We start from the raw sequence: 22,591 nt of genomic DNA on the forward strand, positions 1-22,591 counted from the left end.
TTAATATGGACAATTAAAACATTTTTGTTTACATAAGAGCATAGTACTCACTAATGACCGTACCATATTTATAAATAAAGGTTTTCTATAAAGTTTCTTTTTTCTTTAACAGCAATGAAATCGTCAAAATGAATAGCTATTAAAACAAGACGTTTATAGTCACAGTTATTTTTATATTAGTAAATAAATCATTTTATAATTTGTTAATAGCTAAAAGCCAATTTATAATAGATTTAAATCCAAACATTGCTTAATATTGCATTTTCTAAAGACTAATTATAAATTTCATATTAAACTATTTAATTAAATTTTGTACACATTGATAAAATAAATATCAACAAGAACAGAATTGTTAATAAAGGCTATAAAAAAAAGAACAGAATTGAAACTCTTTGTTCTTAATTTAAAAATAACTCACACATACTTATTATTTCTTATATCATCATAACTCTAACCAATATTTTTATTTCACAATATTTATTTTAACTCATTTTTGATTTTTAAAAGCTTTTAATTTTGTTTTTAAAGGTAAATAACACAACGATAATATAAAATATAATCAATTCAAAATACATTTAAAAAAACCCAGCATAGTGTGGTCACGGCACAGTGAGGATATGGCATAGTTAGGGCAAGTATAGATGATATCTGACAGTAATTAAAATCACTATCATAAGAAAGCTCCTATGCAATCTGTAGATAGTGTTTAATTATAAAAAAAATGGCGGATTATTCTAAAAGCGAAATTCTAACTCAAAAAGAATTAAGGAAAAATTGCAAAAAAATTATTGCTACAGGCAATGATTTTTACTGAATAGGCAAACGTTCGTCGCATTCGTTTTTTGATAAAATTGGCAATTTAAACTAATTCAAATAATTAATTAACTAATTTTTTCGACTCAAAAAAAAAAAAAAAATTGAAATAAGTTTAACTTTATATTCTACGTAAATTAGTTTTATATAATATTCATGAAAATCAGTGTACCCCATTATAAGTTATATTAAAATAAATTAAAGTACAATACCACGAATTTTAACACAAAAATAGCACATTTTTGAATATGATAACCATGTTCACTCTATCTCGAAATTTTTTTTTCATAGTATAGTATATTACATAAGCTTTAAATTAAGATTAAATAAAAGTGTCAATATTTCCGGAAAATTTTCAAAAATTGAGTTGAAAACCGATCAAAAGTAAGATATTCAAAAAATGTAAATCAAATGTAAGAAGTAAACATAAAATATTTATGAAAAAATAATTGTATTTATTCATACATTTTTCAAATAGTTATAGTAATTTAAAGTTGAAAAAATAAAATATGAAATCGTAAATTTTAATACCAAAATTACATATTTTTTTTCTACGACAACCATTTTCTCATAGAAGATAAGTTGTCAGGACAAATTTTTTTTTTGAACATATAGTACATATCAAAAGTTTTGTTTTCACATAAGTGTGAAGTTTGGAGTATTTCCGGAACATTTTCGAAACTAAAGTTGAAAAATTAAAATTTTTGTGCAAAAGTTACTATTTTGAATCCTCCTCTATGGACAGATTTTCAAAAAATTAATTCAAATAAAAGAAAAATATCTATGGTTTTAAAATAAAAAAAATTATTTTTATTTGTTCATTTTTCAATAAGTTATGACAATTTTTAGAAAAATAATGAAAAAAATGTCGAAATTTGTCGATTTTAATAATGGTCATTTTTTGGGGGATTTTCACTGTTTATGGAGAAATATTCAATTTATGAGGGTAATGTCTTTAACTAGATACGATATGTAATCTTTTAACGTATCGTTGAGAAAATCGTTCCAGTGAGAGCTAAGAAAAAGTAGTGACAGATACGTAAAAAATAAATAAATAAATAAAAAAAATATAAACACATCATGGTAAAATTAATACCTTCTCAGTTTCAGAAGTTAAAATTAATATTACATAAAAAGATAAAATTGTGTGTCATAGTTTAAATTTAGTGTAATAAAAAGTTATATAATATTTTTATAAACTTATAAATACAGATTTTGAATAAAAATATGTGATATAGGTTGCATTTATAGTTTGCTCAGGCGTTAAATTGTGTTCGATTAATAACATAATTAAACACAATCTTATAAAATTCCTTAGGAACGAGGTGTTTCAAAAAATTATTTTTCATAACCATACCATTTCAAACCTTTTTTTGTAAAATTTATAACTTTAAAAATGATGATTTTATTATTATATTTTGCATAAAATATGTGTTGTACAAAATTTGTGAAGTTTATAAAAGAAATTAATTTTCAAAAATTTCTTATCAAACCACTTTTTCATAGAACTGTCATAGTAAATATATCAAAATCATAATTATTTTAAGTCATTTATTTAAAATGTTATTATTCATTCAATTTTTATTTTCTATTATATCATAAATTTATAAAAAATACAAGTATATTAACTTTATAAATATATTTTATGTAGTTTTATGTAGCTACTTGAATTAAATTAAATTATATTAATATTTGAACTTACCTAAATATACCAAGAGAAATCATATCACCTGAATTTTCTATCAAAGTTTGAGCTTCACTACAGGTAAGATGATTGACAGGAACCGAGTTTATTGTATCAATAAGATATTCTTCTTGAATTCCTGCTTTAGAAGCTTTTCCTTCTTTATTTACCTATAAGCAATAGTTTAAAAAATAGAGGGTTAAAACAATAATAACCAAGCACTGTTAAAAAGCAGTAATTGTAACATTTACGCATGAATTCATCACTGTACATTGTTATCTAATACCTTATATTAATCAATATAGCTTTTAGTTTATACGAGAAATAATTAACTGAGTTCACGTTATAACATATGACTAGTAAAAATAAAAATTACTAAAGCAATTTCTGTTTAAATAAAATCTATGAATTAAATAACCATAAAAAATAATATCTATTATATATCAATAAATTAGTTAAAACATAAAAGTTCATTTTATTCAACTATTTTTACAATAACTGTTATTTTTTTACCATACATTTATTAAGTTCTGTTGATACCATAACCAAGTAACTTCAAAATAATAGTTCCGATTTTATCTTTCAAAGTTATTTTTATACATTAAAGTTAACTAATAATAAAATTTTCAAAACTTTATTATTTTTTTAAAATTCCCAAAAATTATATTTAATTTGCTTAGACGAATAACAATTGGATTTATAAAATATTTTTACAAAGTAAACATAGATTTTCAAATCTATATTTTATTATGGTATAATGACATAAAAACACCATATAAAAATCTAAAAACACTTCAATAACTGTTGAATATATTTACAGTTAGATATTTTTTCTCATCTACGATTGAAAATGTTTAAAACCCATTAAAAAATTGAATCTATTATACATTTTTAGATTGAATCACAACTAATAATTCTGAAATCGTTAGCAAATATGTAAATATTAATTTAATATAACTGGAATTATTATATAAATATTGATATAAATTATTTTTAAAAGTGATACCATTAACAGAGTACAGTACCCAAAGAATTTTAGATTGTTCCTTTTTGTTCCGAAATTTAAGCATGATGAACTATTTGATTTGATTTTTTTTCTATTATAAGAAAGGAGTAGTAATACCAAACAGTTATATTCGGAAGTATTTTGCAACTGGCGTAACTATATACACAACAAAAGAAAAAAAACTAATAGTTCAAAATAAGAATTACTAATTTATACTGCACGAGAAACAAATTTTACACTTGTTGAAATTGATGTTGCCAAATAGAAGTATACTACTATTATAACTGTATTCTACAATTGTTATTGGTTATCTAATTCAGCTAGTTTAACAAGTAACAAAATGTGATACAAGACAGATTACCGGAGACGCCTAACAACATTATTGACAGTTAAGTTAATTTTTCTATCAAATATCTTTTTTATTAATAATGTTCCGAATTATTTGCAGTCCTAAACCTAAACCAAATTAAATATTTTAAAATGTACTTAAGGTACAAAAAAGAAAAACGCTCTAAAAACTTTTCTTATTTATATAATAGGCGGCTTAAGTCAAAATATGTAAAATGTTGGTCTTTATAAATAATTGTATTCATTTTTCCATTTGTAAATATTTAATATCTACTAAAAAATATCGAAGGAACAATAAGTAATTTCCATTTAAAAACAATAGACTGCTGGTGAGATAATTTTATATCTAAGCGAAAATAGAGCAAAAATTATAATGATGTATGATTGAAAATTATTCACAATTATTTAAAAATAATAGAGATGATTAAATAAAGAAAATAGTATATAAAAATGTCAACTTATCCGAAATTTCTCAAAAATTTCTTCAGTATTAAATTTCCTAATTTTTTACAGCACAAATATTAGTACGATTTATACCTCCTCAGCTTTGCATCGAAGCTAAACAAATTTATATTAAACATTATTTTTATAGAAACTTTTGAAATTAAAAATTATTTTTATTTTACAGATTATAAAATAATGCTATGCTGTATCGTTAGTTTACTCGAATCAAATTTTAAAAATCTATCTAAAATGGATTACCAAATTTATTAAATGATTTTTTGTATATAACATTATTACTCATTTTAATATTTTTAAGAAATTGGTCACCATTCACAAAAGTCAATCATACAATTTACAGATGGTAGTGTTAAAACTTAAATAGTATAAAAATTAATTCGTTTAAAAATATATTAGCTAAAAATACAAATTATTATTTTAAAAAACACAATACTTAAATAAGATAATCGGTTAAATTATTAAATTTTACAATTTTATTCAAATTTTACTACTCTACATTCTTAAAGAAATATATCCAAATTTCACATACATGTTTGATATAACTCCGTTATACCATGTTATAATGAATTTATTCAAATCATCGTAAGACTGAATATACTTAGAAATGTAAAGTTCATGATAAAAATAAACGAGTACCTGGTCGTTTTTGTTTTGGCTCGCTAATATATTAGCTAAAAGCACATCCCTGAACTTTCTGGCTGAATAATGAAAGTGTACATGTGCATCCGACACTGTCTCGACGAGCATTTTATTAGTTATATTGGACCAAACTAATCAAATGAATATCACGAACTATACGTTTGAACATCAATCCGTTCACAAAAATGATCAGTAAATAATTTAAAAACCATTTGGAATATATTAAACATATATATATATATAATAATAATAGTATGAGAAATTTTTTAATTTTATTATTATTATTAAAACATAAAACCATAGCGTGGACAAAGCTCTTGGTGATCCTGCCGTACTGATACTGCAAGTGAACGCATACACCTTATGACGGTTGTCTTCCTGGTGGTGGGTCGAATCATGAGAAATGATTGTATAATAAAAAAACTGTATTATAATGATATTGTAATGGTCGTTGCAGCATCCATATTTTAGGCGTATAATGACCGGGGCAATAGATCGTTTTAGGCAAACGAACCGCCGTGGAATGCGACCAACAGACCTTGAAAGACTTGTGCTCAGCTTATGCGTAATCATGACGCCGCAAGGACAAAGTCACTTGAGACATTACCGGTATTCTTTTTATTTAATTTTATATTTGTTATGCAGATTTTTAAAAAAATTTATTAGAGAAACGACCTAAGCGCCGTTAAATATAGTTAAACTGCATTATATGATTGTATCAGAAATACATATTTTAAGCTTTAAACACATCCAAGTGTCTAAAATTTATAATAGTTGAAATTGTACGCTTAAGATATGTAATTAAAAAACGTCTCTCCACACTTGAAGTTGCTTCCGAATAGGAAAGTTTAATAGGAATTTGGTAGAATTTACAGAGTCTGAGAAGTCTTTCTTTTAATAGAATGAATAGAGACTTTGTAATTATTTATCAAAAAAATTGTTTTTTTAAACAAAAATCACGCACTATTTTCTTTTATTATTAACAATACATTTTGATTATTTTTATTGACAAACAAAATTAGATATTAGTAGCCTAACTATATTAAATCCAAAGCTGACTTAAGGTAAGCCATATAGTGTTCAGAGGGATAAAAAATCATTATGAAAATTCTATTTTTTGTTTTATATTATTTTACATAACAATGAATAAAAATGGCCAATAAAGTCAGAAATCAGTTAACACGGTCGATAATAGAAAGAGTAACAAAAATCGTTTGAACAAAAGAAGCACGGTATGAGATTTGAAGCCGTGACCCAAGATGTCGTAGAGACAAATATTACCACTAGACCAACGTGCACGTATGATTCAATTTCCGTACACTTTTATATAGATTGATAACGTGATATGCGGCTGAGGGAAACACGGTACTGTGTTACAGTATAGTTGGGATATGGTATAGCAGATTACAGTTTACACTGAAATTTGATAGCGATTAACATCACTTTTATTAAACGCTTCAATGTGACTATTTATTAAGACAAAAAAAAAATTAAAAATTTTACAACTTATGTCTATAGCCGCCTGTTATATAACGAAAAAAAATTTTTAATATACTATTCTTTTGTTATACCTTAAGTAAACTTTAAAGCATATAATTTGATATCCCTAGGTTTAAGGTCGCAAAGAAAAAAAGAAAGCATTTCTTGTTCTAAGGTTATACATAGATTTTTATAATATAAAAATTAAATAAATATTACTAGTAATTTTTTTTTGACATTGGTAATTATTTTAAAATGTAATAGAAAAAAAATAAAATTCTAACGGAAATTTCATCATTTTTTACTTTAATTGTCAATTACTCAAAAAAGAAAATTAGTTAGAAAGTTTTTCTTTTTTTAATCATACGGTTAACATTAAATTTTATTTGATTTAGTTTTGAATAACGTAGATTATCGAAAATTGTGTACTTTTTGCACTAATTGGTCAATGAACTTCTAGAAATTAAATGTACGGACAGTTTTTTATATTTTATCTTAAAGGATATTGTATTACTTTTAATTTGACATGAGTTATAAGGACGCTTGTTCTTTGAAACATTATGAAAAATTGAAAAAAAAAAATTTTTGAGTTTATTAAACTCACCCTCCCAAATCTTTGGTTAATGTTTAATATCCAAAAACGTATGCTGCCAGCAGTACAAATTAAAAAAATTTGTAATGATCCATTAAGTTTTAAAAAAATTATTTCGAATGTAGTGTTCAATAATCAAGGAGTATTCATATGGACAGACACAAAATAAAACCGACATAATACAATTTATACTCTCATAGATACGCATTAAAGATAACAAAAAATACATGACAGTAATAGGTATTCTATTATAAACTTACGATTGATACTAATAATGTATAATTAGATATTTGATAATTTATTAGTGATTTGACCAATTAACTTCAAAACTTAAAAAATCATTAGTATATTATTAGTGGTATTCTTATTTTATGATTAAAACTAAAACAAAAAAATTAGAGTATATTAATTAAAAATCGAACAAAATAATTAAATAGTGTTTTTATTTTACTTTTTTTTGTTGATTATCAACAAAAATTATAGATATTAAATAAATAATTCCTTAAGGTATACTCATAAGCAATCTATAACTAAATATTTATTTATATTTTTAAAAACTCATGAGGATTTTTTATGACTGCTAAAAATAGAAAAATTTAGTATAAATTATTTATACGTTATAATATTGCCTACTTAAAAACTTAATTTCATGTCATTTTTAAGTAACCAACAAAATAAATTCGTTTCTATGGTAATGAATAAAACATAAATCAAATAGTATGTTGAGCAATTCTTAGATAATGCTAATAATAATCAAAATTATTTCAACAATAATTAAATGAAATATATACAGTAAATATATATTTAATTATAATTAAACTTGTATTTACAGTCTTATATTTTCTACAATTTTCAAAAATATAATTGAATTTATAAAAAACCCAGCACAGGGGGGGTCGCGGCACAGTGGTGACGTGGCATAGTTGGATCAAGTATAATGATATCTGACAGTGATTAAAATCACTATCAAAAAAAAACGCTTCGATGCAAATCTTTAGATAGTGTTTAATTTTAAAAAATTGGTGGATTATTCCAAAAGCTTCATAAACTGCTAGTTCCTTATTAATATCCTGATTAAGATAAAGTATGTCGAATGAAAAAGGGATTATTAAAAAATAGTATTTCCCATAAAAAAATTATATTGATCAATACACTTTTCAATAAGTTATAGCATTATAATGTTAAAAATGTAAAAAATAAAATTGAGAATTTTCACACAATAATAGCATTTGGTAGCCATTTTCACCTTGAAGATAAAATAAAGTCCGAAATTTTTTTTTACCATTATAAAGTATATTACATTAGCTTTAATTTAAGATATATATAAAAGTGTCAGACCTTCCGGAACACTTTCAAAAGTTAAGTTGAAAAAGTTCTACTTTCTATATGCATTTTCATGTTTTGAATCCCCCCTGTATTAAGGAAAATGGTCCGATTTAAAAAAAAAGTATGTCGACTGAAAGATCTATATAAATACTACTTGTCATAAAAAAATTGTAATGATCCATACATTTTTCAAAAAGTTATAGCATAATAAAGTTAAAAATGTAAAATACAAAATCGAAAATTTTCACACAAAAATAGCATTTGGTAGCCATTTTCACCATGAAGATAAGATAAAATCCGAAATTTTTTTTTACCATTATAAAGTATATTACATTAGTTTTAATTTAAGTTTATATATAAAAGTGTCAGACTTCCGGAACATTTTCAAAATTTAAGTTAAAAAAATTAATTTTTTGTGAAAAAGTTGTCATTTTAAATTCCCCCATGTGGGCAGGTTAAGGGTTAAATTTATGAAAAAAATATACCAAATGAAAGGTAATGATATTATGCATCTATATAAAAAAGAATTATATTGATATGTTTATTTTTGAAAAAGTTATGGCACTTTTAAGTAAAAAAAATTGAAAAAATTTCGAAAATTAGCGATTTTTAAATTTGTAATTTTTTTGGAGGTTTCCCCCTTTTACGGGGAACGAGGGAATTTTTTTCAATTTTTAAGGGTAATGTCTTCGACTAGATACGATTTGTGATCTTTTGACGTATCATTGAAAGAAATCCGTTCGGTGAGAGCTGAGAAAAAGTGGTAACAGAAAAAAAAAAAAAAAAAAAAAAAAATAAACACATCTTAGTAAAACCAATACCTTTTCAGCTTCGCATCGAAGCTAAAAATGAGTTTAATAGTACAAATAGATTCAAATAATTCTTATAAAGTTAAAAACATTATTTGTAGACAACTATTTATCAATAATCTTAACTATTTGATAAATAATAGACAGTTATCGTAATACAAAAATACGAAATTTTACTACTAGTGTTTAATGTGTAGAGCAGATGTTAGGGTAGTATTTAAAATAACGAAGAGGCTATTAGTGCTATATTATCAAATGAATTATAAGGTCCAAACATAAAAAATTTGAAAATTGTTATGAGTAAATAATAATTAGTAAATGTTTAGTTGTAAACATTATAAATTATAACAGAAATAATTAGGAATATAGGAAATAACCCAAATTTCAACTTACATATTCATCACATCTGCAATCAACATTATAACTAACCTTTTCCATTTTTATGAAAATTTTTTAAATAGATTCATCAAATATTTTCATGAAAAAAATTAATAAATAAACACATAGTGTGTCACTTGATTGTTCAATTATATATCAGCAAATTTTATACATCATGTCTTCGAATTTCATAAATATTTTTAACTATCCACCTATATTAGATAAAGAATAATTTATTAGGTGAAATTTATCATTTCATTTATTCAATTTAAATTTTTATAAAATTATTGACTAGCCAAACACGCAGTACCTTAGGATATAATAAGAGATAGTCAAAGCCATAAAAGTTTACTTAATTTCACGTTTGGGTTACAAAATATCAAGATACTTGTTCAATTTCTCTGATATAAAAATATTTTTATTTGATTATAACTCTCGCAAATTAAATTGCTTTAAAATTAATTGCAAACTCGAATAATAAGTAATAACTAACATACATTCTACATACTAGGTGTATTCATATAATATATGAGTACATACATCTTTGTTATTGATATAATCATAATCAATCATTTTGTATAGAAATTCCATAAACTATTCGTCTATTAAATCATAACTACTGTTATTACGATATTGGTTTATTAATTTTGTGGTCACCAAACTTAGTTCTTTGGCAGTTTTCGTCAAAGGCGTGATTATATTAAAATATCGAGTTTTTTACCAGTCAACGTGGTAAATTAGTTTTATACTAAGTGTATATTATTTCGAACGTTGTTTACAAAATTGATAATATTGTAGGATTTAATTTAAATTAAATATCTTTGTTTCGAAATAATTTTATTTTCTATAAATTTTATTTATTAACTACAAATAAAGATTACAATAGGCAAATTTCGTAATTATGAAAATTAATATACTCATTAAAAATACTCCTTTAATGAGTATTTTGTATATGTAATATATAACTATAAGTAATACCAAATATGCAGAGTTTTAATTTTAAAAATTATATTTTAATTTAAAAAAATATTAGTTACATTGTAAAATTATGTTTTAGTGAACTTTACATGTATGTAATACGGAAGCAATATAAATTTTAGGAAAGTTTATATACAAGTTATTCGTTAGCAGTTTAACTTTTAGAGGACTTCATCATATTTGATTAACATTTTTATAACTAAACAAGAGATGAAATCTACATCAAATAGTTATTTTATTAGCTCCAACCCGTTTTGTACTCGCCATTTTTCATATTAGAGATTTGCATTGTTTGAATATTCAAGGACTAAATCTAACAGTTTTGAAAAATTAAAAAGTGAAGACTGGACCGAAATTTTATATGCAATAAAAATTGGACCAAGACAGATAAAAATTGTATATGAACCCAAAAAAACCGTACTACTAAATAAAAATTTCAATCAGACAGAAACAAACCAGAGTGTTAAATAAAAAAATTTGTTTAGATCCAACTGAGTCATACTATGTAAAAATGTAGAACATACCGAACCAAAAAAAATATAAATTTTAAGGGACTCCACCGAATCATTACAAAAAACTAAAGTGAAACCTAACAGTAAAGGCCTAATTAAAATCACTGAAACTTTACATGTTAAAAAACTTTTGACATAATACATGTATAGAAAAATATTTCAGTATTTGGTTTTAAATTTAAAACAAAATTAATTAGTATTAAAAACTATTATTTGCAAAAATATCAGAAATAAACTTATCTATATAATTGTAAGATACTTTATTAATCATTATAACAAAATTTTATCTTGAATCATAATTTATTATTTTTTAAGAAATTAATATAAAATAAAACATTTGAAATCGTTAAAACTTAAGAGAAATTCTTTTGTTGTAAAATTATATTTGAATAGGTAATTATTTAAAAGGACCTAAATGATTTTTAGTTTAACAAGTTTTTTTTTTTAGAATATAATTTTTTACCAAAAAATATTTTCTAAGATACATTTAATTTTTCAACAAAATCAAAATACACATCTATAAATATGAAGTAATACAAAAATATTACATAGACTGATATAGGAACACAAGTTTTAAAAAGGTTATCAGAATTATTAGTTTAAGACTAGGAATATATTTGGAAACTTATATTCGGTATCCAGCGTACTCGACTATTTGGCGTTACTTATAATTATTCAGTAAAATAAAATTTTATCGAATGGTTCCAAAGAGCAATAAAACAACCAATTTAGTTTTATAGTAACAAATTTGATTGTATTTATTTAAAATAAAGTTTAGGATTTAATATTATTGATTTAATGAATGGTGGTAATAGTTTTTGTGTTTTTATATACTGTATATATTAGAAAAGAATCAATAATTTTCAGAGCTAAATTCATAAGCGATATTTCAAAAAAATTTTTGATATGGTTTATAATATCTAACTTCCCTCTCCCTAAAATTTCTATATATAATTATTATATTAAGTTTTCAGTAAACAATGAAACAGATTTCTATTGCTCTCATTGTTTATAGAAATTGACCTGTTTCCTTACTTACTGAACACTCTGTTTAAAGAATTTTAGAATAAGAACATGTGTACTTATTACACATATTTTTTTTTAATTTTGTAGGTGCTAATCTCCTCGCCCTGAAGCAATACCTCACGGTAGTTCCAGGGCGTCCAACACTATGTCGACCGTGTTAAAATAAAAAAAAATATGTGCTAATCTCCTTTAAGTCCCCTATAATTTGCATCTATGGCTAAATTTCGATTCTATAAATGATATATTGACACTTCTAAAGGTTAAAGAGTGCACTCCATACTTTTCTTACAATATTACGGTAAAATAAACTCAAGTGGTCAATTAAGGAAGGCATATGGTTATTGTTGTGCCTGCCTATTAATGTATTTGACATTCTATCGTAATGGTCAATCCAATAGTTATGTTTTTGAAAATATTCCAATGATAAGGTTTGTGTTTGTTAAAATAAAGCAGGAATGAGCAAAACATGATATTTTATTCAAGTTAAATCTAAAAATAATGTTTACTAATGTTTCTGACTTACATGGGACCGAGGCCAATGAGTACTTGGCTAGACGCTGAAAAATTGCATTTATAAAGAGTTGTTACTAATTCAACTCATGATTTTCCCAGTTATTTTTTTCTTATTATTTGAAAATACTTATATCGTATTAAATGTAATAAATAACAGTTCTAATTAATAAATTAAAACAGATTTTAAGTAAGTTTTCAAAGATAAGTTCAGATTAGATATACCAAGGGTTAGTTACTCAATCAGATACATATCCAAGATAAAATATAAGAATATAATTAGGGGTAATTCTATTTGGATGATAGAATTTTATCCCATTATTTTCCACTATTTTAAATTAAATAATTTCTATGAAAATATAGTAGATTTTGTATATTTTAATACAATTAGTATCTTGCAAAAAATAAATGAGTTATAATAATTTTCAATAAGTTAATTGAGTAATTATACAGTCATGAGAGAATGTACTTGCATAAACTCGCTAGTATAAAGTAAACAAAAATTAATTTAATCTTACGATATAAATAAACGCTGTATCTATATCTTGTGTCAAAATGTATGCAGTAAAACTAACTTCAATTAATTATACTAATATGAATTAGCTAGAAGTCTCTTAGCTCATACATTCTTAATTTTAACAACACATATAAAATTATAATTTTAAATATAATTGATAAGTAACATACCTTTAAAATTTTCAACGGATAATTTGTATTTTTACCACCAATAATTTGAAAACCCCATGGTGGTCCTCCAGTCAACACAATAAATTCGGACATCCTGCAATACATTATAATTCCTTATTTTCTTGTGTATAATTCATAAAGTTAAATTATTTGCTAATAGTAATAAAAATATAAAAATCAAATTTTATTTAGAATATATATATGACATTATTTTTTTTATTTAAAAACTCACTTGTATGTAAATTTTAAAACAGAAATTTCAGTTATTATCAATTTCCAAATGATATTTTTATAAGTTTGAAACACGTATATATAGATTAGAAAGCTATAGAATGGACAAACTGCAGAGATACATAAATAAATTAGCACAAATATAAAAGTAATTAGTAAGAGTTTGAATAATTAGAATATAATAACTACACTACAGAGAAAAATTCCGAACAACGGTAAGAACCATATTTATAATTAGACTTTGTAACATAACTACTAATAAATTGCTATTTCTTATTGGTAGTTGGTTTAGTTTATCACCTAATACCACGAATAAACATCATATATATTTTCCATGAAATAAATATACATTACAGTTTAACAATTCAAAGTAAATAAATGATTCTTCCTTGAAAGAAAATATAATATTATATAAAACATTATATCCAATTAACAAAAATACCAGTAACTATTATTTTTATTCATACTTTACAAATTAATTATATCGATCATTTGTTAAATAATTAATGTAAGTATAACTTATTCTGAAATTTATACTAAACTATAGAATACCCATAAAGAATATTACAACCTTTCTAATAAAAAAACTTAACGCACATTCTTGGTAAAAATTCCTATAAGATACCATATTTTTATTATAAAATAAATAAAACATTATAAAGTTTAGATAAACTAGTACTAATTTATTTTCATTTTTTTACCCATAATAAATTAGTGCTATATAATACTACAATAAATGTATTGAAAAGTTTATATTAAAGTAATTAATTTTAAAAAATAATTTTTGTAAATGTATTTATTGAGTTCTATAATTTTATATATATTTTAAATTAAAATAACAATATTTGATTTGAATTTATTTAATTAATTTTTATTTAAAAAAAAATTTATTTAATAAATCAATCATATTTTGTCCTTTAATGATTATACAAAAAAAAATTTATGTATAATTTTATTTATTAAACTATAAAATTAATTTTAAATGTTCTCTGAGGTTTACAATTAATCCACTTTTTAAAGCAGTTCATGAAAAATGTTTGTTTTATTTTTTAATATATCTACTAGATAATTTGATTTGATCATCTGACGATAATATAATGGTTAAAAATGTGTAATTTAAGTATTTATAATTCCTTAATTGCATGAATATTACTGCCCCTGAATAATATTTATCAGAGGTAGTTGTAAAAGGATTAAAAAACCATACTAAAATAGAAATTATGGACGAATTATATTTCTGTAATAATTATATTTTAATAATAAAAATAAATACCATTTAATTAATAAATGTTGACAGACTTCATAAACACTCATTAATATGAGGTTAATTAATTTAATTTTTAACATCGCATTTTTGATTTCATAATAGTTTTCTAATAAGCAAAAAAATGTTTAAACCAATAAATATTTTGAAAATGAGTTATTTTATATAATATTATAAAACACAAATTATATGTTTATTTGGTTTAAACTCTCAAATTTGTTTATAACTACCCACACTTTGCCCTATGCACATAATGATTCTCTTATAATTGAGCACACTATTAATCAAAAATAAAAACAATATTGAGAATTTTTTTTTTTTTCGTTTATTTAAAGTACATGATTTTCTTAGTTTATTAATCATAAAATGTTTTTAATATTATCCCATTAGTAGGAACTTTTATAACTCCGATGTTTAGCTAAGAAGGTATTTTTAAATGGGAACATACATATTTAACTAACTTAATTATAAGGTAATGATTTAATATGGAAAAGAACAATCTTTAAGTCAATGTACTTTATTTTTATATTATTATACTTAGAGAATAGAAGGAGTGCGGCCTGTAAATGTGTTGTGATAAAAATTACAAAACCCATAGAAAAAATGAAAAAGTATATTTTTTAATATTAAAATAATAAAATAAAATTTTTTTGTTTTTAAAATAATAACACTAAGAAATGATCCACAAATTCCCAATATAATGTATTTAGTATAAACGTTAATTTTACACATAAGTAGTGTAATTTTGTCGTATAGTATTGAAAATTTGTTCATTCTCAAATATGTCATTTTTTTTATTAATATTTATCAAAATTTTCCTTTATGATGTATGCGTAAAAACTTCCAATACATGTTTATGAAATTTCGGATTTTTTATAAGAATACTCTTTCCTTACAAAAAATGGTCATAGATCGATAATAATTTTAAGATAAGTATTTATTGAGATACAAGCATTTTAATACATTGAGTGGGTATATAGCGCAGGTAGGTACAGCTTGTACTGGTATATATTTATCATGTTACGTATTATAACATGACATATATTTATAATTTTAGTAATATGGGTGGAGTATGTATTATACTCCACCCGCACTACATACCTTCTTTATGTATTAAAATGATTATAAGTCAATAAATACTTATCCTTAATTAGTTTTCAGCCCGTCATAATTTTTGGTAAGAAAATGTCTAAAAAATAGCTTAGGGTATCTTGATTTATTTTTATAATTCTGGTAACTATCAATAAATCTTATTTTATTTTAATAAAATAAAAAATAAATTTTATGTATAATACTATTATAGTCTTAAGGTATTACAAGTTAAAAAAAAATATTTAACTCTAAATATTTGCTAGATCAAAAGACGTCAGAACCTTGTGGGACATTCTGCAGAGTAATCTGGAATAAAAGTGCGCATATTTTTCTATCACATATAAGTTATAGTATATGGTAGTTGTAAAAAATGTTTATTTTCAGCTAGACAAACAATCAAAAAATAAAAGTTCAGTAATAATCGAGAGATTTGATCAATAATTAATGAGTAATGAATTGATATAAAATTAAAAAAAAAGCGTACTCTTCTCGATTGATGGAGCAAGAATACATTTAGTATTAAGTAAGTTTTAACAAGCAAATTTTTAAATAAATAACTGTTTAACCAGTTTTTATTACTCAACATAAAACTATTTAACAAAATAATGACAAAGTTTATTTATTTTAATAATTTTACAATTCAATACGATATTTAGTTATAGTGAATAATAAAAGGTGTTAGCTATATTTTTGGTCTATATTTTTTTCTAAAAAGATAATATTTTTTAATAAATAGGAAAATTACATAAAAAATCGAGTATGACTAAGAAATTATAGTTTATTTTTAAAGTAAGAACATTAATAATTAAATTTTATATTTCTTCATTTAACTTTGTCTAGTTTAAATAGTCAATTATTTTATCTCTTTCATATGGCTTCTTTTGCTTTCCTTATGAACGTTTTTGTTTTATGATTATAAATGCACTCTAGTAATATAATTTTTTAATGACCTTTCAAGGAATCGCAACAATGACCTTTTCACACAATATCAATGTTGTTAGCACTTTATTCATTAAATTAATTTGTTTGTAATATTATGTTGAGACTACTTATTATACGAAGATGTAGTAAAGTTTTCTGAAAATCATTTTATGGACAAAATAAAATAATTATTTTCGTTTATGAGCTTTTATGTGCCATGCGTAAACTTTTTTTCTTTTAGCTGTTTTAGTGTTAAAAGTAACGAGACTGTACTTGCGCACTACCAAATACTATTTCGTATATTGAGCCCAGTAATAGGAGTTACTATTACAGCCTACGGACTGACTATACTGACTGTATATCTTGTATTTATGATTAAGTAATAACCTCATTTATGAAGACCACTATAAACCTAAATGGCCTGTAGGCCATTAAAACAAATAAAAAATTATACTTTTTTTAGCTAATTATTAAAATAAAGATAAATTATTTAAGAGAAGTTTTCATCATAAAAACGTCTAAGTGTTGCCTGAAAGCGTGACAAAGACATCTAGAAGTATAATATGTTTTCATCATCTTTTCTTTTCATTTATATGTACATTCTATAAGTACATATGTAAAATAATATGTTTTTATCAAAATCTAAATAAAACACCTGAATATCTCAGACATACTACAACTTACATGATTATCATTGTAATTTAACAAGAATATACATTAAACAATGTTCAATTAAAAAAAATTAAAAAGTATGTGAATGAAAGATTTTCAATCCCTCCAAAAAACATGCTTATGTTGTTGGCGGATCACCAATATTTAGCAAAATAATTGATATTCATTAAATAGCATACAATTGTCTTTTGCAAGTAAGTCATCCGGTAAGTTAATACGCATACTGCATTCATTTAGCATTTTGCTATAGAAAGTATTTCAAAATATACTCGTCAAAGAATAAATAAAATAAAATAATGGATATATTTTTTACGAATTAATAGACGTCTGTTATAATTCAAAATAAATAAAGAAGACTAAAATTGCACCAAACGTCAACTGTAATTAATGTTCTAGTTAAAATTTATATGTGAACTGGTTCTAACAGAAAGTTATTATAATGATGATGTCATAGTATGAATTTTGAAGAATTCTAAAAAAAGTCGTGCATAATATTATTTAATTAAACGATGTAAACCTCAAGTAGTGTATTACGTCAAAACTAAATAATATGGGTCGTAAAAAAGTTATTTTGTTTGTATAAAATTTTAACTAAAATTACATCACAGTAAAATTATGTATTTTGCGTTTTAAAAATATATTTTTTAAAATGTCTAATATATGATCATAATAACCTCTTAAATACTAAAACAATGGGGATATTAACAAAACAAAAAGTCAAAAAATATTTAATGATTAGAATTAGTACAATTAATCCGGCAACAGACTAACCTCTCATACCCGAACATTTATAGTTCAGAGACTTCCTCTTCGAGGAGACATCTATAGATCTAATAGACTGCAAAAACGTGAAAAGAAATGACAATGTTATTACTGTTTATGGTGCTTCTGTTATTATTTAATAAACAATATTTTTGATCCTGAATTTTTGATCTTTCCTCAATATTGAAGTCAACATCTTTATTTTATTTCACAAATTACTATTACACTAAAGTAAAAATCCTTTATTAAGCATTTTGATTATCCGAACTTGCACGAAAATTGTTTACGTATATGAATTTATTTATCATTGTTAAATGTTGTTAACTATATAAAAAGTAGCATTCACCAAATATTTAATTACTTTAAAAAAATACATAATTAACTTTATAAGAGCTGTTATGATAAATGTAATTTATTATATAATCTCTATTTATCATTAATTCTTAGCACAAATACTATTAATTCTACTTCTTGTGTTAAATAATCGAAAACGCCACACATAGTTGTATAACTTAAAATACATACCCTTAAACCTGAGGTAGTTACATCTGTAAATTTACACTGTTGTGCCTTCGTAAAGTGTTCGATCGTTGTCGTTTGCACACAAAAGTCACGTTTGTCCCGTAATGCAGTGAACCGCGTTTCTTTGGACGCGGTCCCAGAAAACCGTAGCCGACCCCGCTGACGCCATACAGCTGACACGGCGCCGTTGTCCCCACCACCCGTAGCTCAGTATTTGCCAAGTCCAAGGGCTACAAGACAACGTAGTACACGACTCCCACCCGAACACGTGGTGTTGCTACACAATCACTTCATTGACCATACAATAATATCAGCTCATAAAAAATAACGAGAAAATTTATATAGAAAAATTCACTTTTTTCTCATTAAAGTTTTCAAAATAAAATTATAATTCTAAAATATTTTTGAATGTTAATTTCTATTAAATGTAACATTTTTTATGACCATTAACCAATCATAATTCGTTATTTCTAAGTTTGTTATATTTAAAGTTTATATTTTTTGTTTAAGACAATAGAGATGACAAATAGTGATTTCCCATTCGCCCGATAAATTGTTTACATACGCTAATTCATTTATAAAAATATTTCAAAAATTATCACAATAAAATGAAACCTGCAGTTGATTAAAATATTTTAGTCATTGTAAGTGTGATATTTTTAAACTAATATTCATATTCAGTTTATGCTAAAGTGATAATATCTCTTATTATGTTTTTTTATTTATATAATTTGTGATGTTGACTGAACAAATTGTCTGACTGTTGTTCAGTAATCCCACTAAATGTTAGTCATAGCATTAACATTACTTTAAACTTTTATCAAAATTAAATAAAATAAGCGTTTTTGCTAATAAATTCTACATATATTTTTATCGCTTGTAAAAATATATAATTTCCATAATTTATACTTATATTAAGTAAGTCTCAACCTATTAAATAGAAAAGTATTAACTGTAAAAGAGACTAGGAGATTACGGGTCACCCAAATATCATCAAAACCTAATTATTGATTGCATAGTAAGATTATCACTGTTATCATTAATAAAATATAACGTTTAGTGGAAAAATTTTTTTATTAACAGTCACTGAAATACCAAAATTTTCAATATAAATTAAATATAACATTATCTATGTTTTAGCTTCAATGCGAAGCTGAGAAAGTATTGGTTTTACATTGATGTGTTTTTTTTATGTCTGTTGCCACTTTTTCTCAGCTCTCACTGGACTGATTTCTTTCAACAATACGTCAAAAGATCACAAATCGTATCTAGTTGAAGACATTACCCTTAAAAATTCAAAATTTTTCCCTCGTTCCCCGCAAATGAAGGAAATCTCCAAAAAAAAATAGAAATTTAAAAATCGCTAATTTTCGAAATTTTTCAATTTTTTTTACTTAAAATTGCCATAACTTTTTCAAAAATGAACAAAATCAGTATAATTTTTTTATAGATGCTTGATGTCTTTACCTATCATTTGGTATATTTTTTTTATAAATCTGACCCTTAACCTGCCCACAGGGGGGATTTAAAATGACAACTTTTTCATAAAAAATTTACTTTTTCAACTTTTTTTTTAAATCAAACTATTTCCCTATATATGGGGGGGCTTCAAATATAAAAAATGCATATAGAAAGTAGAACTTTTTCAACTTAACTTTTGAAAGTGTTCCGGAAAGTCTGACACTTATATATATATCTTAAATTAAAACTAATATAATGTATTTTATTATGAAAAAAACATTTTTGGATTTTATTTTGTCTTCACGGTGAAAATGGCTACCAAAAGCTATTTTTGTGTGAAAATTTTTAAAAAATGTATGGATCAATATAATTTTTTTATGAGAAATAATATTTATATCCTTCGTTTATTGGACATACTTTATCTCAATCAGGATATAAATAAGGAAATAGCAGATCATGTAATAATCCATCAATTTTTTTAATTTAAACACTATTTAAGATTTGCATCGAAGAGTTTTTTTTATAGTGATTTTAATCACTGTCAGATATCATTATACTTGATCTAACTATGCCACGTCACCATTATGCAGGGTTTTTTTTCCTATATGTGTATAATATATTCTAGGAATCAGCTATTGTTTAAAGTAAAATAATTCGACCTATTCATACAAAATTCGGAAAAAAAATTAAAACATGTATTTTGTTTTTATTAATAATACACAACACTTTCTATATTCTAGTAAAATTGAAAACGCTAAGAAAATATAACGTATATCTAGTATCTACGAAATAACATTTTTGCTGTCTAAATAATGTAGGAAAATACATTTTTAATTCTAATTTTTATCTTAAATTACTACTTTAAATACTTAAGAATTATAATGCATTGTGTCACGTAAAATTACAATATTTATCAATATAATATATTGAGATCCATAGTAAAAATTAAATTTACTTTATACATAGTTTAAAATATATATATATATCGAATTCATACAAAATAAAATTATAAGCTCAATTAATATATCGGTCAAATTATATTACATTAGTGTTAGATAAAAAAAAATCAAAACAATAATTTAACTTTTTCTAATTCTTTCAAATATTTAGAATTAAAAAACTTAAATATGGATAAATTTTAATATTCAGACATTATCAAAAATATATTTATGTTCTAATTATTACTTTTACACAAATTATTTAACTTATATCATAACACAACTTAAAAACATATCAAAATGTATGTAATTTAGAAGTATAAATATTTTTTAAGGTATACATATACATTTTTTAAATAATTATAAATGAAACTGTAGTTAAATTTAACAAAAGTTAAAAAAATAAATGGATTATATCCTACTTAATATGTAAATCATATGATTTCAAATAATTTGTTCTGTTTTTTTATTAGTGTAAAGACATTAAGTATATTTTTATAACTTTGGTAAGCCACCTGATATACGACTTTCAATTCCACATTCATTGCTACCCCGTTTTATTTTAAATATTCCATCCATCCCCCACAATGTACCCCAAGTATTAACTGCTAACCAGTAGAGCATTCCATTTTCTTCACCCCATCCAATTAGTTTAATAGCATGATCACCTTTTGATGAACCAGTCTTATATTGATAAATTCCTTCAATACAATAGGTAATTTAAAATAATAAAAGTTTTTTTTAATTAAAATCGTTATACAACAAATATAATTCAATTTATTAAATATTTACCACTTTTATAGTGAAAAAAATCTTCGTAAGTTTTCATGGCTGCCACAACGGGACCATTTTTGTAGATTTCATACATTATTGGTTTCATTTTAGGCTTTACCGTATAAACCTTACTCGCTAAAAATTCGATTAACAATGAAACATAAAATTTATGTTAATACAATAATAACAACTACTACATTAATGATTTTTGGACATTTTATCCATTTACATACCAAAATAAAGATCATTTTGTAAGGGTGTCGTATAATGGGGATTAGTACAAGTGTGATAGCATTCAGGAGTATCAGCGGTATTTTCAAAGCTAAGTTCGACAGCACTTGGAGCTATACTGTACGGTTGACAACCCTAAATAATAAGGATGATAATTTAAGATATTCTTTTTTAATTAGAAAAACATATATAATATAATGTTTAATAATCTAATTGTTAGCATATATGAGTATGCTTATATAATTATATTTTTTTCATCATATAATTTAATGGTCACCTTATACTTGTTATATAAATACACAAGGAGTAATTCTGGATGAGTAAGATCCTTCAACATTTATAACATAACTGGCCCTAGGGTAGGTTAACTGACATATTTGTATCTAAATTCCGACTTCATTTTTTAATTTTAGCTTCGATGCGAAGCTGAGAAGGTATTGGTTTTACTATGATGTGTTTTTTTTTTTTTTTTTT

At 23.7% G+C, this 22,591-nt stretch overlaps 2 protein-coding genes and 1 long non-coding RNA gene across 14 annotated transcripts in view; 1 reads left to right on the top strand and 2 right to left on the bottom strand.

Annotated features, from left to right (window-relative positions):
- The window catches only part of LOC126902485 (uncharacterized), a 47,439-nt gene extending 28,529 nt beyond the window's left edge, over positions 1 to 18,910 (bottom strand). For 3 of the 11 annotated variants that reach the window (XM_050679824.1, XM_050679823.1, XM_050679822.1), the window contains exons 1-2: positions 4,950 to 5,097; positions 2,516 to 2,667 (exon numbers count right to left, since the gene is read on the bottom strand). In XM_050679824.1, coding sequence (XP_050535781.1) covers positions 2,516 to 2,667; positions 4,950 to 5,060 — 263 coding nt within the window. In that variant the 5' untranslated portion in view covers positions 5,061 to 5,097. Of the gene's footprint in view, positions 1 to 2,515; positions 2,668 to 3,503; positions 3,718 to 4,949; positions 5,141 to 9,551; positions 9,749 to 13,249; positions 13,345 to 18,716 lie in introns of those variants that run through there. The other 8 variants (XM_050679812.1, XM_050679815.1, XM_050679821.1 and 5 more) reach the window with 8 other exon arrangements.
- LOC126902489 (uncharacterized) overlaps positions 13,574 to 22,591 on the top strand; it is an 11,431-nt gene continuing 2,413 nt past the window's right edge. The window contains exons 1-3 of one of the 2 annotated variants that reach the window (XR_007703226.1): positions 13,574 to 13,988; positions 16,100 to 16,153; positions 16,221 to 16,359. This is a non-coding gene — a long non-coding RNA (uncharacterized LOC126902489). Of the gene's footprint in view, positions 13,989 to 15,851; positions 15,978 to 16,099; positions 16,154 to 16,220; positions 16,360 to 22,591 lie in introns of those variants that run through there. The other variant, XR_007703227.1, reaches the window with a different exon arrangement.
- Positions 21,335 to 22,591, bottom strand: part of LOC126902487 (cathepsin B-like cysteine proteinase 4) — a 4,638-nt gene continuing 3,381 nt past the window's right edge. Inside the window, exons 4-6 of the mRNA XM_050679826.1 lie at positions 22,120 to 22,252; positions 21,905 to 22,021; positions 21,335 to 21,813 (exon numbers count right to left, since the gene is read on the bottom strand). Coding sequence (XP_050535783.1) covers positions 21,608 to 21,813; positions 21,905 to 22,021; positions 22,120 to 22,252 — 456 coding nt within the window. The 3' untranslated portion in view covers positions 21,335 to 21,607. The remainder of the gene's footprint in view (positions 21,814 to 21,904; positions 22,022 to 22,119; positions 22,253 to 22,591) is intronic.

The sequence above is a fragment of the Daktulosphaira vitifoliae genome, unplaced genomic scaffold (assembly GCF_025091365.1).
Source record: "Daktulosphaira vitifoliae isolate Bord-2020 unplaced genomic scaffold, ASM2509136v1 Scaffold_3, whole genome shotgun sequence".
Taxonomy (NCBI): domain Eukaryota; kingdom Metazoa; phylum Arthropoda; class Insecta; order Hemiptera; family Phylloxeridae; genus Daktulosphaira; species Daktulosphaira vitifoliae.